The sequence below is a fragment of the Xenopus laevis genome, chromosome 1L (genome assembly GCF_017654675.1).
Source record: "Xenopus laevis strain J_2021 chromosome 1L, Xenopus_laevis_v10.1, whole genome shotgun sequence".
NCBI classification, from domain to species: Eukaryota; Metazoa; Chordata; class Amphibia; order Anura; family Pipidae; genus Xenopus; species Xenopus laevis.
In genome coordinates, this window is record NC_054371.1 from 219,752,569 (window position 1) to 219,770,684 (window position 18,116).

The 18,116-nt window shown below is 37.5% G+C and overlaps 1 protein-coding gene across 2 annotated transcripts in view; it reads right to left on the reverse strand.

The window, feature by feature from the left end:
• Window positions 1-749: 749 nt before the first annotated feature.
• Window positions 750-18,116, reverse strand: part of onecut2.L (one cut homeobox 2 L homeolog) — a 37,373-nt gene continuing 20,006 nt past the window's right edge. Inside the window, exons 2-3 of one of the 2 annotated variants that reach the window (XM_018266755.2) lie at window positions 14,006-14,035; window positions 750-10,591 (exon numbers count right to left, since the gene is read on the reverse strand). In XM_018266755.2, the coding sequence (XP_018122244.1) occupies window positions 10,305-10,591; window positions 14,006-14,035 (317 nt within the window). In that variant the 3' untranslated portion in view covers window positions 750-10,304. The remainder of the gene's footprint in view (window positions 10,592-14,005; window positions 14,036-18,116) is intronic. The other variant, XM_018266762.2, reaches the window with a different exon arrangement.

The following is an 18,116-nucleotide window of genomic DNA, read 5'->3' on the forward strand; positions in this document are numbered from 1 at the left end:
CAGTTTTAAAAGACAGAAAACACAGAGAACCCAGGCAGCCCCAGGCAAAGTAAAAAGGTATAAATATTGAGTGAAAAAAAAGTTGGTTTATTTGGCAAAATAAGGAAAATGGGTTCTTTGGCATATAAAACAAAACAAACAAATAAAAAACAAGACTGACGTCCCGTCTTGTTTGAATATTGGGGCATTGGTTTGATGGGTTACAGCTCCAGAAATCAACGACAGGAACCAAAATGGTTGTTTTTATCATTTTACAAAATAATTCCCCTTCCCACTCCCCCTTTAATGTATCTTCAATACTAGTGCTACTGACAAGTCCTTTTACCAACAGAATGTTCTTTGGCAAACTTATTGGCTTTCACTCACAAGTACAGGTATGGGACCTGTTATCCAGAATGCTCGGGACCTGGGGCTTTCTGGATAATGGATCTTTCAGTAATTTAGATCTTCATACCTTAAGTCTACTAGAAAAACATGTTAACATTAAATAAACCCAATAGGCTGGTTTTGCCTCCAATAAGGATTAATTATATCTTAGTTGGGCTACTGTTTTATTATTACAGAGAAAAAGGAAATCGTTTTTAAAAATTTGGTACAAATAAACATAATTGAAAAGAAAGAAAAATTTGGATTATAATGAAGTCTATGTTCATTCTGTAATTTGGAACTTTCTGGATAACAAGTTTCCGGATAACAGGTCCTATACCTGTACTGTTTTATTATTACAGAGAAAAAGGGAAATTGTTTTTAAAAAATTGGATTATTTGGATAAAATGGAGTATATGGGAGATGGCCTTTCCATAATTAGGAGATTTCTGGATAACGGGTTTCCGGATAATGCATCCCATACCTGTATATGTCACGGGTGTCTATGGCAAAAACGGGGAATTCCAGGGCTTGTGTAGATGCTGCTGGAATTTCTAGGGTAAAGGATCCGTAACACTAAAATGGGCTTTATACACATTTTAATATAATACTATAAATTGTGTCTTTGCTTCATAGGCTTAAATATAGTTTATATAAATAGGCTGCTATTTAGGTATAAGTAAAGCCTATTACCCCATTTTAACCTGAATGGCTGCTCCCTTATATGGGTTGCCACCTTCTGCCCCCTGGGCAGGGGGTGGAGCCGTGACATAATGGGGGGCGGGTGATTGATGCTGCAGGGGCGGGTCATGATGTCAGGAGCAGGGCTATGTTGATTTTCCGACGCCACGTCAATCATAGGAAATCCTGCACGGTTTTCCTAATTTGGAAACCCGGACAGGCAGTTTTGATCCGGACAGCCCTTCTGGTCAAAACCGGACAGGTGGCAACCCAACTCCCATAGCTATGCAGTCGCTTGTTTATATAAACTTTATTTAAGTCTCCTGAAAAATCTGAAATAACAGATAAGCCGTCACTCTTTGGTGTTACTGATCTGGAAATATTGGAGCATTGGATCTTATTAAAGAAACGATTGCGGTTATTAAATATGTCAACATAAAACAATAATTGCACATACAGTGGGTGATATAATTGCAGCTCCAGGTCAAGGCACCCATGGAAAAAATCAATCAGATGTAGGTTCCCACAATAGCTGATTGGTTGCTATGGGTTACAAGACCTTTAGTTGCTGATTACACGCCCCTGGGTTTTTGCGGTAACATTGATAACGGTAACAGTGTTGGGCTGACGTACATCTGCATAGGGCAAACACTTCTCTTCTTACCCTGTGCAGAACTTTGGTATTGTTAGCTGTTGATTTGACTGAACCATTGGGTGCAGTTTCCATATTCACTAGTTTTTTTCTATTTTTATTATTATTTTTTTTCCAAATCTGATTCCACAAAACATAGAACGGGACAGTAGACGGTGTCTGAAGAGGATTGTGTACAACCAATGATTGGTAAGGAAAGTAGAGAAATCAGAAGGAACAGTGAAGGAGAGAATTGCCTGGTTCAACTCCAGTCTTGAATCAACATACTCCAGTAGACTCATGTCAGCTTTGGAACCTGATCATTAACTGTATATATTACACAAAAGCCATGAATATCCTATAAATGATAACCTTCTAAACGGTGACTGCTGATGTCATCGGTTATAAACGGTGAGTAGTGATGTAAGTTTGGTCACATGACTCACTAAAACCTATGTACTATAATAAGTAAAGTTGTTGGAAAATATGAGGATATTAGAAGTAAACTCTGAGTTCCGTGACTTGTATAATGTAATATTATAATGTATATTTTATATGGTCATGGAACTCCTCGGTGACTTATCCTTATATTTTACAATAGGGGGTACTTTATTCACTATATAATACTCAATAGCTGTGAATATCATGTAAAATATATCCTTACAAATGTCGCTTAGTGATGTCATCAGTTAAAATCAGTGCGTAATGATGTAATTGACTGAATAAGCCCGAGTGCCTTTATACAGGTCCCGCAATTCCTTAATGACTTCCATTATCCTCCCATTTTAAAAGAATGTCTCCATTATTGAGTCATGTGATAAGAATGACATCACTAAGCACTGATTATAACTGATGACATCACTAAGCACCATTACAGGATACTCACAACTCTTGGGACTCCTTGTCAACTTCTATTATCACATTATTCCCAATATATCTCGCTATATATTGGCATGCACCATCTTCCATCTTGGAATTAACTATGAATAGGACAAAGACATCGGTATATTGAGATATCTTGAAGCTCAACTTTACAATATTATATGTTTATTGAATTATTAGTCTGCCTGACCTGCATCTGCATCGGTTGTTAGGTTCACTGACCCCGGCAACCAAAAAAAAAAACCCCAGATAGATTGCGGGGCTTCAGATTTATTTTTATTGCTTATATGCCTATGCTTTTTTTTAATCATTATCCATTCTTAGTTTCTAACTGTGGCCTGGCTGTTATGGTGATTAAGCCTTAGAAACCAAACAGCTACTACGATTCAAAGCCTGACAGCTACACGACAAAAATGGAAATAATTGAAAAAACACAATAAATTACAAAATATGGAGGCCAAATGCCAATTGTCCTATAATACCTGTATCTCCATCATACTAAATCCATTTTAATTTCAATTTAATTTTAAGTAGGGGGCCTTATCTATCAAAATTCGAATAGAAAAACTGAATTAAATAAAAAATCGACCAAACTAGAATCCACAATAGGACCTTATTTATTATTTAAAAAGCATGATTTAATTGAATCGGGGACAAACACAAAAAAATCTAACGATAATCCGAATCGTATGATTTTTTTTCCGAGTTTTTTCCTGAATCACTCGATTTTTTTGGATTTCTGCCTGAATAGTTTGGATTTTCAAGGCTAATTCCAGCGCAGACCACAGAAACTTCCAAATAGGATAGGGACCTCTCCCATTGACTTATATACAACCTCGGTAGGTCTGAGATGCTGGATATTCAGATTCACACTTTTTCCATTCTTGGGGTATAATAAATCTTAAAAATGTGAGTTTTTTCTGGCACTAAAAACTAAAATTTTTGGAGTTTTTGGCATTTAGACTTTAATAAATAACCCTCTCATTGTTAGGTCAGTAAAGGAAGTTAGTGAGCAGCCAAACTGATCAGAAGATGGTATTGTTGTTTCAAACAGAATTTATTAGCAGTGCACAAATTGATAATGTGTTAAAAAAAAAAACAAATAATATAACAGGTTCCAAAGCTGAAATAAGTTTAATTGGAGAAAAGAATGGGATTTATTTAAAAATGTTGCCATTTGGCCCCACAATAAATGATGCTTCTACTATTAATGTCTTCCCCATGCATTAAAATAATGATGGACAACCTGCTGGTGTCCGAATGCTACAGAACTGCAACTCTCAGAACCAACCAGCTGATGTGGAGCTTTGTAGTCCAACAACATCTAGAGGCAGGAAGGTTACCGGTACTGGCATTAAATCATAGCTCTGCTTGTTGAACCCTGATTTTAATACAGAACAACTTCCAAATCACAAAACAGGGTAAAATATCATTTTCTCAACAAAGCAAATTCGATTCTTTTGGGCCAGAGCGCAAGTGGGTGCCCTGCTCAGCAACGCCACCCTCCACCCCACTCAGGCATTAAAAGACGTTAATACAGATTGTTTCATCAGCAACACAAACAAACAAATAGGAAATTGTAAACTTTAGCTTCATTCTGCAACGCTCCCCGATCCCTAATAAATAAGATTAAAAAATGAATTCCCCCCCCAACAGAACAACGCATGTCATTTCAATTGATGAGCGCACCTTCTGCACTAATACAAAAGCACAACCTAGAACGTATAAAGCTTTCCTTTTATCTCTTAAATCACAGTTACTAAAAGAAACAGTGAACAATATATTACATACGCTATAATAACATTACTCTAACCACTAGTATCTATGAGGTATATCTGAGAAAATTCGGTAAGGAATTGTACGGTCTGCCGCCGCTCTGCCTGTTTCAGATTAAAGCTTTCAAACCGTGAACGTACAAAAAACAAGAAAAAGCCATATATTTACAAAGAAGCAAAACATGAAAGTGCAGGGCCGCTTTTAGGGTGCTGGAGTGGGGGTATTCACCCTGGGCCTATAACAGTAGATACAATTACAAAATACTTTTTGTATTTATCCATCAAGGATGATGAAGCCCTCCGAAATCAACTGGGTTGGCTGCAAGTTGGATATTACTGATGGATGTCAAATCCTTTCCCCTATTATGAGGGGCCCCTGCAGTCCTTAGAAACTCATGCCCTGGAAAAAAGGGATTAGGGTAAGGGGACCTTTGGTATTTTTACTTTAAGAAATGTTGTTCTATGCAAGAGGGTGTAGTAAAGCACCACAGTTACAAAGAGCGGACATGCCAAAGCATCAGTCAATGCCGAGGTATTCACAGCAGGGGATCGGGGGGACAAGACGGAACTTGGCTACTTCTGGACTGATGAAGTTGCTGCTTTGGTTTAAGCAAGGCACTGGTCCCATGGTTATGGAATACTCTGTGAGGAAAAGGCAAGGTCAAGAGCTGTTACCAAGGTAGTTAGTGTCCCTTTCAAGAGACAATAGGCCCTGTTCAAAACTAAGGATTATATTCATCTATTTTCCAACAAAAGAAGTTTTATTTCAACTTTTTTTTACATTTATACATGGGAAAGGCCATACTATTTGCATCAACAAAGATAAACCCTTAGTATTCTCTGTAGACACTCAACTAACAGCTTCTTCTATCAGGTCATAGACATGATGAGGTTGGTGTCTGCGTCTATGAAGATTGCCTTGACTTGGTCATAGACCAAAAGTGTTTGTTTCGCCAGATTGTACTATTTGTCTATATCCACCATTTACCATCTAATACAACCCATGGACAATGGGACCTAAGCGAAATGTGATTAATTAAATATCAGTGGAGTAAGGGTTCGGTTGAGCTCATACATGGGTCAAGAGGCTGATGATTTAGTCAATAGAATGGAAGAACTTGACAGCTACTGTCTTCCTATATATGGGCACCTTTGGCCAAGGCAAGTAGTACTGCACATCCCACTCATATGTATAAATGAAAAAAAAAAACAGATAATCAAATGCTCTTATACTCTACTGCCTATATAAATACTTGGAAAAAAAACCCCTACTTATAAACATGGCATATTGTCCCAGTTCTAGACAGGTAAAAATTTACAATATTCAACAAATCATAAAGACTAGTCAAAGCAATGTGTTTCAAGTCCAAGGGTTAGCTCCCAGTTATGCTCTGTCACAGTAGGGTAGAGAATTCTTATTGTCTGTGTACATTGGCTAAACATTTTTGATGCCATACAGAATAAGTTCTTAAGTTTTTGCATCTTCAGAAAAAAAGTAACTCCAGGTTCAATAATATCAACTACGTTGACTCTGGATTAGAAAAATGTATAGCTATATAAATACCTTCCTATTCTAGTCAAGGCAAGGCTCACTGCACATTGATGCAATTTTCATCGAAAACATAGCTGTCTACGTTTCCAGATGATTATTGCACCCATGGACCTTAAGCCTCTTGATTCCCAATGTCTGGAATGGGAAGCAATTCACAAACATTCTTGGTGTTTTTTCTACGGATAGAAAAAGTGCATTGTCTTTGAATGAAGGTAACATTCAATGGTTCACCACTGTTGGGAGACAGAAGGTCACCTCTTTGTCATATAGACCCTTCTACCAGGCAGTGATCAAACATTGGGATACAGTATAATGTGAATTTTAAATATTTGATCAAATACTCTAGCACCAATAAATCCTCTATTTGTGTATCCAGATACATCTATTGAGGTCTCCCTTGACCTGCAACACCTTGCTTTGCTCCCTTGTGAACTTGACATACACACAGAAAAAACACTCTCAGGTCAATAAGCCAATTCCACACAGACTTTTCTTTGGGCTATCTGAGCTTCAGCTGTATATTTATAAAGAAAGATGAGCTCCTTTTGTCCAAGAGAGAGCAGAAACACAATCCACTGCCATGCATGTTAGTCCTCTCTTTAACCAAAGGAGTGAAGGTTCCAGGAAAGAGGCAGATGCAAGCAGCAGACCGCACACTAAAACAAATCTTTGGTATCTTTGGTATCATCAACACGATTAAAATTACAAAAGGAAAAAAGTCAGTGAGGTAGCCTATTTTTGGTTCTCACTTGGAATAGAAATTATTTTTCCATTTTAGTTTTTTTCCATTACACACATAGTTCATTCTTGGAAGCAGCTAGTTTTAAGGGTTTTTTTTTAATCCTTCTCTCTTTTTTTGGTTTGGAATGTCTTTTTTTTTCCTTGTCGCATTTTCCAAGCTCGTATTAGAAGCCACAAAAGTTTCAAGCAAAATCTTTGGTGAGCAATAACAGTAGTGTAAATTTGTATTCCAAATGTACAACCCCAGAGTCATGATGAATGCTTGTCCACATATGTCGCTCTGTTGTTCTGATCAGCCAAAAAAAGTAACATAAAAAAAATTGTAGTGCTTTGGTTGATTTAAATAAAAATATAAACTATACAATCGCACCGTTCCAGTGGATGCCCAATAAATTAAATAAATAAGTCGCACTGTGACATAAAAGGTCAAAATTATTGGATGTTTCTCATCTCCGTTTTTTTCAACACAAACAGGAGTAAACTTAAATAATTTAATTACAGATCATACAAAAAGTACCATTGTAAAATTAAATACATTTTTGAAAACTGTTTTTTTTCCCATAACCTGCTTTTTTTCTCAACATATGTAACAGAATTTGGCTGCTTTGTAAAGCAAAGATACATAGTCTAACAAAAGAGCATCTCTGATGCTGTAATCCTTTAACCTTGATAAATAAGTAATCAATAACAAATTCAATCAAAAATTACATTAAATAACTGGAGAAAAAGCAAGAGTGTATTACTCTAATTATAATAAGTTAATTATACTTTGGATTCAAACAAATGAGATTGGGCAAAAAGGGGGAGGGTAAATCATTAAAAATATTGAGCAGTTTTACATTAAATTATTATTATATTAGATTCTGTTAAGGAATAAATAAATATTAGCCAATACAGCCAATAAAACATGAATAACAATGTTAACAAAAAAGTATAACAAGCAAACAGCATTTTTTTTGCCATAGTGGTCACCCCAGCCTAGTTCCTTTTGGTAGCAAGAGGTGACTATTACATATGTAGGAGCTAGATTTGCTTGTGCTGGTTTCATCGTTCTCTTTGGATTGAGCTTTAGGTAAAAATAGATTGAGAATAAAGCTATTCAACCATAGTAATTAACACATTCTTTGTTCTTCCACTGATGATTGGCCTCTTGGATGCCAGAAAGGTCTCGGTGCCTTAGATGAACTTTTTGACACTCAAGGGATTGAATAATATACATAGTTTCTTGAAAGTTGAATTTATCTAGGATGTGCCCATGATGTAGACTCCCCGTAAAAACAGAAGATGTTGGGATACGTAGTATTGCTCTAAAGGCAGTAATTGGAACCTCTTCCCAATTCCAGAGCTCGATATAAAGTGCTGGCCATGCTATATGTGCCAGCTCTTCAGCTTGTAGCTGTCCAACCTTCCAGAAAGGGTTAGATGGGGCTTTTCCCTGAATTCAAAATTGGAGGTTTCTGCAACTGGGGAAGGGAGCTGACTATAACTCTTGTGCTTCTCAGAAATGTGTCCCAATAAATTAATCCAGAATAAAAATGGGGTCAGTGCTACAATAATGGTCGGAACTTGTTTGTAAATACTTTTGAACTGGTGTAGTTGATTATGGCCAAATAGCGAGTAGAAAAAAAATCCACACCAATTTTTTTTGTAAATACCAAATAGCTTTTAAAGGAATACAATTTGCTTAACAATTAGTTCCACTCAAACTTTCCCCTTTTACTTATTGTTATCGTGAATAATCATTCTGTGCAATGACCCGAATCCAAAAACCTTATTTGACCAAACAAAACATTCTGCACACAAATATTTTCGAGTATCCCAACATCTTGTGTTTGTAGCCAGTTAAATCCTGGGAATATGCATTGTGTGAACTTTCCATGAAATTAACAATTATCATTAAGAAATAAAAATAAAAACCTGATGGTGATACTGTACGTGCTTAGCCGTGCAAGAAGAATGTATGATCTGAAAAAGAAAGCTATTGAGAATCCTCTTCTTTGGTACTGTAGCTATTGAGGTTTTGGTTGCTCTGTCCCTTTGTTTTCTTTGAAGAAAAAAAAAACTGCATAGGCACAAAATAAAGACAATCTTCAACTTTAAGAGAACTAAGTGAGTTGTCAAATGAAGCAGCAACAGCATCCTGCAGTATTCGCTTTGCCTTTTCACCCTTGCCAACCCTTTTTCTTCAAGATCTGCTTCCTGAATACGTTTGTCCAAACACAGTGTGTGTTAGTAGTTTTCCTGACGTGCTTCCTTTTCTTAATGGAACAGTTTGTTTGCAGAAGAAGTAGGTGCAGAAAAAAGTTTCTTTGGTTTCAATTAAGTGGTACATAAAAAAAAGTCTTGAATGTCTTTAACAAATTATTATAGCCTTTGGCTTGGAACACAGACCCAGGTATACTATGAGGGGCAATTCACTGGTGAACAAAACAGAAACCAACCACAAACATTATCTCTTGGAAGAACAGCAGCCATGTTGAATGGCTGTGCCAATTGTACGGCAGTGTGAAATGAACATGAATACTAGCAAAAATGAAATATCGTAAATATTCTTCGCACATACACACACACACACACATATATATTTATAATGTTGTAAACTATCCAGACCTCTGAATGGTGAAGCAAACACACTATGCGTTTGGGTTGTAAAACATGCTGTTCTACATTCTTTGGTTATATTTTTTTCTTTGGTGTGCTGTAAGGTTTGGGAACAAGGCTTATCCTTAGACAGCGATGTTCCCAGTATAGACAAATATTGGTGTATTGAAAATGGTAAGTGGTGGCTTTGATTTACTAAAATTTGGACAAGATGTCCCCCAAGATTAGTAAGTCAATTCTTTGGTCATTTGCCATATTCAACACCCTTTCATGGTCAAGTGAATAATACAACAACCTCCACGTTATCTGACAAAATAGATCCACAGAGAACATGAAATTACCCTTTTTGTTTCTGATGCCCACATAGAGTGACCTCCTGAGCGCATGTCTACACTATGTACAAACGTATGGAATGTGGCTGGATTCAAGTTGTCGATTATATATCTATTTGTATCTTTATATATTATACTTTGTGCTTCAAACTGTACTTTTACATCACAAAACTGTATCTGAGAGGCATCTAAGTTTAGACATTTGGTAAAAAATAATATAAAGACTGTAAAATATATTGTAAAACTAGATGAAACCTTTTTGGAAGCAACAAAAATAGAGATGTTCTTTGAAACCACCAGGGTTAAGGATTTGTGCTGGGGGGGGGGCACTGTGTTATGAGGTTGTGGTTCATTATATCTTTGGTTTTTTTGTGCTATGGATTCTGGATATAGTTTGATGCGGCAAAACGCAGGTACCCTTCTTTAACCTGTTTGTGTAAAATGCCTCGTAGTGGTGGGACAGTGCAAAGAGGTCTTGGGTGTTGCAAAGACCTTGCACCGACCACCCAACACAGAGGCATAGATATTGCTGTTGTGCTACAGGTGCCTCACAAAAAATGTGGCTCTAAGCAGCAGATGGAGTGTGCCTTTGGCAGCACAATAAAGGAAAAGGAGGTTTAATGACTCCTTATTAACTTTCACCAGTGAATAGCCCCGCAGTCACCAAAAAAAAAATTATATAAAGATGGTCTTCTTTTTTTTGGTTACAGTTGAGTTGTGCCCCATTTCGAAGCCTTTACCCCTCATGCTTTGGTACAAGTGCTGGAGTTTGAAGAGCTTCCCCCTGTACTTAGATCGTCCTGCCATTTCTCTAGACTTCGCCTCCTGGCGTTCATGAAGAAGTTGCTGACTGTGTTGAGTTCCAAGCCCAACTGCTGGGAGATGGTGATCTGCATTTCTTTGGACGGACGCTTGTTCTCTTTAAAGATGGCAAATAGCGTTCTGCGTTGGAGATCTGTGAAAACTAGACGGGACTTCTTTTGGGCGCTATTTCGGTCTTTGTTCGGTTCCTGTTCCTTGCGTTTGCATGCTTTGATAAAGGCAGACAAGAAAAGTTGGTTAAAATAATGTTTTGTCAATAACGTGCCAATATTAACCAATAAGAGCAGCACAATGAAAAATTGATAAACTTCCTTCTTTCCTAATAGAGAGGACATAGGCCCATTTTTTCTAGTCGGTTCACTGCCATTTTGATATTTTTACAAAATAATCATCCAAATACAAGAAATTCTTCCAAACAGAAGTTGTACAGTCAAACCCTGACATTAAGGTCCATCAATTTATGATTTCCTGGATTTTATATCCAGGTTTTCTATTGTTTTTAACTCCCCCTTCATTCGCTAGTGCATTATAATGGGAATTTCTCCGATTTTAAACTGGGTTTCACTCATTTTACATAATAATTTTGGCCCATTATCCCTAAAAGCCTTAATTTATCCCACTTAAATGTTACTTTTCACACATTTTGTCTTTTTTTTAAAAAATGTTATACATTTTTACTGGGAACCCCTGATTTTACGTACCCCATTTTTTTAACGTGGCCCCCGATTATACTTCCCCCCCCTTTATCTGGGTTTGACTGTACTAATGTATGACCTGGGATTAGGAGTCAAGATACATGCAATTGCTACTGCAAAATCTATTTTTGCCATAATATTAGGACTGGCTCATTATCACTCTAATGACATGGGATCAGTTGATCTCATAGAAGAAAGTTGTCTACCTGCCTAAGCAGGGGGGCTGGCCAGAAGCCTCCTTATCCCTCCTACTGTGCTTCTATTTTATTTTATTTCCATTATAAGAAATCATAACTGGGCTTTTTCTATCAGCCGAAGAATGTGGCCTTTATTGTTATAGGTGGGTGACGGGGAGAGGCCAAAAGGGGCTGTAAATGGAATTTACCCAGTGTATGTAATCTCCTGCATTAAGGAAAACTTTGAAGAAACATCTAATCATACTGTGTCCTTTTAAGGGAATTAAAGTTTTGCTCCCAGATATAGACCCTTATATATAGGAATTATTTTTTCACATATAACCTGTAAACATATGTACACACATACAAACACACACAATTACATAGAAGCCAAGGATCAAAAAGTTCAGCCTACATGGCACCCAAGCAAGCTGCTCTGCACAAAACCACACGCTCGATGCAGTTACAGCAGAGATAAACAAGGCCTTTATACATGACTGTATCCAAATATCATCTTGGCAGGGAATTTATAGCCATGCTATGCCAGCACATTTTTAAAGTTCTCTTTATCTATTTGTGCGAATGCACATTACAAGCTATAACAAGCAAAGCCATTTGTATTTGTTGGCATTTGAGTAAGGTTGTGCCTTCTGCCATTTGCTCAGCCCTAATGGAATATTCTTGGCGCCTATAAATATGTGATAATAATAGCTACGCCATAAAAGAGATATCTCTCTCTCTCTGCTGCATGGTTTTATGGTTATGTGGGTATGTTTGTCTTAAACAAAAGGGTTAATGGAATTGCTTTGCCAAATACCTAAGGCTTGATTTTATAGAAAACAGGGAAACTGGAGGACCTAAGCACCAGAGAGGGCCCTTTGAGAAAAAGTAATAACAAAATAAATACCATGGCACCATTTATTCCCTATTTGAAAATTGTACTGACCAAGATGAAAAAATGAACCCAAACATGCAAATTGATGACTCAAATTGATGTCTATGTTCAGCTGTCTTACAGTGACAATGTCTACATCTTTGGGTGCCCATTTATATGGGTTGACATTGACAACCACCTTATTCTTTCTTGACTGTGCATAGGCCAACTAAGGATAACTAAAGACCTTATGGGGTTATGAGTTTGATCTTCCTGTGTATGGCCAGATATGATAAAAGTTAATTATAAGGAAAACCTCTAGCAAAAGGCCAAAATTATCCCACTAACTTTGTGGTCAAATTACTGGCATGCTCTCTGTACAAAGCTGTTTCCAAGGTAAGTTTTATTGATTTGAGCCAGAACTGCAGCTTAGCAAATCCTTTTAGTGAAATTAGTCATGAGACAAAGATGTTACTAACATGCTTTTCAACCTGTAAATTGATTTGAATGGATTAACGGGCAAATTTCCACGAGACCCACCAGTCAGATCACACGCAAATCATTATGCTCTGGCTGATTTTAATGGAACCAAGTAGAACGTTTGATTTGCCTTTGAAATGAAGACTGATAAGCTCTGCACTACTTCTCAAAGTCCCTCACTTCACAAGGACATAGTCAACATCTGTAAAGTCCCAACCCTACTGTGTGTCTTGCTACTTTTAGCACATAGGTCCAATATTTGGGACAGCAGCATCAGAATTTTGAAACTCCCCGCCCAACTTCATCTGATTCTAGAGTAGCATTTTCGGGTTTTCTGGAAACTGCAGGAACCTCTGAAGGTATTTAGTTAGTATTTTGGTGAAATAGAATGGGGATTAAGGTGTCTAGGAACCAAAAACTTTTTCTGCATATGGCAGTGATTTTCCTATGTCCATCCACATTACTATTTCTCTCATATTGCTTCTATATTTCCTATTCTTATCTGTATTATATTCTCTGCTGGTGGTCTACTGTTACCCCATTCCTGGTGTCCTTGGCTATCAACAGAACCTATCAGTCACAACCTCCTCCCAAAGTCAGAATTTATCTTTCATTTCTGGATTGGTTATTTAATTCTAAATGAATGGGGTGTCACAAGAATCCTTTATTTTTTTTTATAAGGCTTTTTACCTATTGAAAGGCTTTTTGGAATTTTACCCACATCGCCATGACCTTAGTGGTTCCACCCGTTTTTACTTTTACATGTAGGTGTTTAGTGGAATACCCCTTTCTTGCCTTTAACAATGGGAAAGGCAAGTAGAATGTGGATCTGCATGGGTTGATTGCACCACAGGAAAGTAATTTGGATGAAGGAAAACTTGACCACCACATTGATAGCCTTATTTTATTTATCTGCTTGATTGGACGAATGAAGAGCCTCAGCCCAATTTGTTATCCGATGGACTGTTGGACCCAAAACGTGCAGCTGTTGGCAGTCATTAGTCAACAATATTTAAAATTTTGGGCTATCAAATGGGTTCTCTGTTTTTTCCCACACCCTAAAACATAATTAATTGGCTCCTGATAAGACTGACCCTATTGAGTGTGTGAATGTGATTGGAACCTTAGATCGTAAGTTCCAATTGGGTAGGGACTGATGGGAATGAGGTATAATCATTTAAAGCACAATTACAACATGCTGTGATGGTTCTCAAGTTCCCCAAGTCAGATATCCTTTAAAGACATTCATTGTAGCACAATATTGTGTCCAACAGTGTGTAAATAGCATATCCACTGTATCATATCTATAAATCTGCCCCTTCATAATGGTGTCTGCCACATCCCACCCCAGGTGTACCCCACAACAAGAACCTGGTATGACAAGATTAAACACTTACAGGACTGCAAGATAGCGGAGAATTCTGGTGCTGCGCAGTAACATCATATGAAAATATGAAAAGAAAAAAAAATATAGAATTAAAATCTGATATTTTGTATGTTGCTTGAAAATAGTTTGTATCTTGTCCTACAGGACTTGTTCACAAATTATATAGAAACATGTACATTGCATATATATATATATACATATTACATGGGGGTTGGGCTTTGTTAGCTAGTGGAAGAACTAGACTTCCCTTAATCACTGTACAGAATTCTGAAAATAGGACAGTACTGTAATTAGGGGGTAACTGGGTAAGTCTAAAGCCTGTTGCACAGGGGGAGATCAGAATGCCCACTACCCTCTGAAGATACTTCCCATTACTTCCAATTGACTTGACTGGGGTTTGTCTTGCCCATATAGGGCAAGGGGTACTAGTGACCAAGGCAAGTTCCTCTTGCTCCTGCCCGCTCCCTTGTCCACCACTGACCAGTAACAACAGCCTTCTGCTCACCATCTTAATGTCCTCCTAGCTCACAACTTGCTGCACTTCAGGAAATATCTATGTACTACGGATATTAGTCAGTTCAGGGATCGACCAGATTTTAAATTTCACCTGTCAATGACCCATGTTGGCCAGAACATGAGCATTGGCAGATAAGGAAGTGAAGAAGAGTCACACCTCCTGTTCCTGCTATATCAACTTTAGTAACCTAAAAGGCTTCAGGTTTGACATCCCTGCTCTAAAGGATATGTAAAAGGATATATAACATATGCAGTTTCCGGTAAAGCTGTAGTCATTAGATACCTAATGCAGAGAGCAAGGCGTATTTCATGAGCGCTAGATGCCCAGTGTAACCTTGATGAGTTACAAAGCGCTTCTCTCAGGCAGCCTTCCATTAATGATCACATTGTTCCGAACCACAGAGGCAAGTGGGAGAGCTCCATCAATCATAACTCTCTGGGTATCTCTTTGGGGTAATGAATCATGCTCCTCTGACTCTCTGTCAAGAGCCGATCCCCCTGAGCATGCCAGATGACTTGCAGAAAGACATTTCAGGAGATATCAGATAGAGATTAAAGTCATTTTCCGTATACCTACATTAGTCTGGTTCTGTGTTATCAGCACAAGCATAGCAGAGATTCCGGCAAAGATTTTAGACTGCCAATGTTTCGTGAGCAGAGCTTTCATAATACAAAATAGTTTGCAGGGACCATGTCACATCATTTGAGCTTACAATCTAACAACTACTAGGGTCAGTAAATGCAGGTACTAGCCAACCTATCAGTATATTTTGTAGTGGGGGAAAGAGCTGGATGATGCAAAACAAAAAGGAGCTTTGCCTGACTTGGCTAATCAGGCTGATCCAATCACGGGGCTAGAGGTTCAATCAGAACATCAACAATAATAGCAGCAAGCACCCCATGAACAGGCAGGTTTTCTCCATTTCTAAGGCCATATGTACCATATTGTAATAAGAATGATGAAACTAAGTTTCTTCTGCTGCCTTCCAGCAGATTCTGTAAGGACTGGTACTAAAGGGAAATTCATCCACCCCCAATAATTGGATGGTCAGATGAGTAGGATGAACATTTTTTTTTTTTTGTACTTTCATAAAATTCTGTGTCTCTGTAACTGAGAGAGTGAGGGCGTAATCAGTCTGATTTGACCTAAACATGTAGAAAATTGGTATAATACACACACACAATGAATTGACCATTTGAGGGGCTTTCTGAAATGTTGTCGCTTTGTATAATTCATTTAGCAATGCCGTGTGGATTTGTACGTTGGTATGATTTCTCAAAGTAGGTCTTAGAAATCAATTTGATTACCTCTCCGAATTAAGTATGCACAACTGAGAGCAATTGAGATCAATATAAATCAGGTTAAGTACTCCACTGTGTACAAACCCATTATGTTACGAAAGCTATTGGAATGAGGATGCAAATAAACACATTGTCAGGCTTGGGCATGACACATGAATCCGTAAGGGGAACCCTGGCTACTTTCCTTCCACTATCCATAAAAGTTGGTTGTGTTAGGGCTTGGAATGTGGGAATAGTCTATGTCATGTTCTAAATGTCTTTGCTTTCTGAGAGACAAAACAATGTCTATATACAATTGTCTACTGAACAAAAAAACTAAATTGTACTTCATCCTTTGCTTCCTGAAATGTACATGTGCTTCCAAAAAAGAAACATATTTTGCCAAAGCACTATTTTATGTCAATATGGAGAACTCACAACAACCACCAGTACTATCGGATGAACAAACTGGCACAGCAGAATCTATGCCTTTCTAATGAAATGGTACCTAGAATTCCACATTTGCTAAGGTCTAGCATCCATACTCTTACTAATGTCTGGCCAAGAACTGATAGACGAGAATCCATGTTTCAATTAATGGAACTGGTGCACAAGCATCTGTATGCTTCTTAATGTCCTACAAGCATCTACTGTATGTAATATCATGTTCTTTACAATGTCCTACCAAGGAATTGCAGCATAGTTATTAATTGTTAATATATTACCTGGAGTTTAGACACAATGGGGGTCATTTATCAACACTGGGCAAATTTGCCCATGGGCAGTAACCCTTGGCAACCAATCATATAGCTGCATTCATTGTTCTACTTGCAGCTGGCTTTAAAAAGCTAATCACTGATTGGTTGCTATAGGTAACTGCCCAAGGGCAAATTTGCCCAGTGTTGATAAATGAGCCCCAGTATCTTAAAACAGACACCGATCTTCTTACTAATAATGTACCAAGAAGCAAAAACCGAAGTAATGTCCAATTATGGAACTGGTTAACAAGAATCCGTGTTCTAAGTATTGTATTACTATGTAATGAGAGCACAAGCATAAGTGTCTTATCTGGAACTGCTGCATAAGTATCCATGTTCTTACTAAAGTCCTACTATGGAACAGTTGCATGAATCCGTATTCTTACAAATGTCTTAACAAGGATCAGGTACAATACATTACAATCATCCTTGTTCTTACTAATGTCTTATGGATAAAGTAGGGCACAAAGGTTTATGTCATTTTAGATGATATCAATCAACCAATTTGCACCTGGACACTAGGCAATATAATAATATAGGCTGAGGTGTTTAATTCCTTCCTCTTCAGCAGAAAACTAGAAGTCAATCATCAAATATATTAGCTATAGTGGCTAGATGAAGAACCAAGCCATGAGAATAATTGTTTATAGAATGTCAAAGATGAGCCAGAAGACAAATGCCCATAGTCTTATAGTACATTCAGAAGAGTTCCTACTCTGGATCCTTACAAGGGACCTGCATTCATGTTTTTACATCAGTAGATACCTGGACCACAAAAATCCACAATATTCCTATTTCTATCCAAGTATATTGATTTTCCTTTGAGTTTTTGTTTATTCTTAATTAAACACCAAAAATATAATTTACTATATAAGAGGGAAATGCATGACAAAGTCATCAGATGATTATCCTGCAAGGCAGCCTGAAGATGAGAAGTATATGACCCACACACATCCCTTGTGCAAACAACCAAAGCAGGCCGGATCCTTCAGCATCTAAATGTGTAGGAATGAGGGTATGAACTATATGAAGCAATTCCCTGAGGAATAATCAGATTGTAACCTGTTTTATGGAAGGTTTCAGCAATATTACCCATGGTGCAAAGCCAGAGGATCTCATGTTCTGGCTTTAAGGACTAATAAATTTATGAAGCACTTAACAGCTCTTTCCTGCCTTGCCTGGCTGAATGCTGAACATAAATCTGACAAGCCATTTAACAAGTCATAAACAGCATGTGGCATGGCAGAAGAACCGTCATATTGTCAGGCTAAAAATATATCGTCGATATGCCGTCACTTACTTAGGATAATCATGTTTCATATTTTAAATACATTTATATAAGCATTTTCTTTACCATAGGTTACTCAAATGATTCTAAGTGGTATATATTAAATTGCTGAACTACAATTACCACCATTTCTTATATAAGATGTGCTACAGGCAGAACTCAGCATATATATATATATATATATATATATATATATATATATATATATATATATATATATATATATAAAAGATGCTAGGTTGGAATCATTTTAGCAAAAGGCTTAACTTACTGGAGGC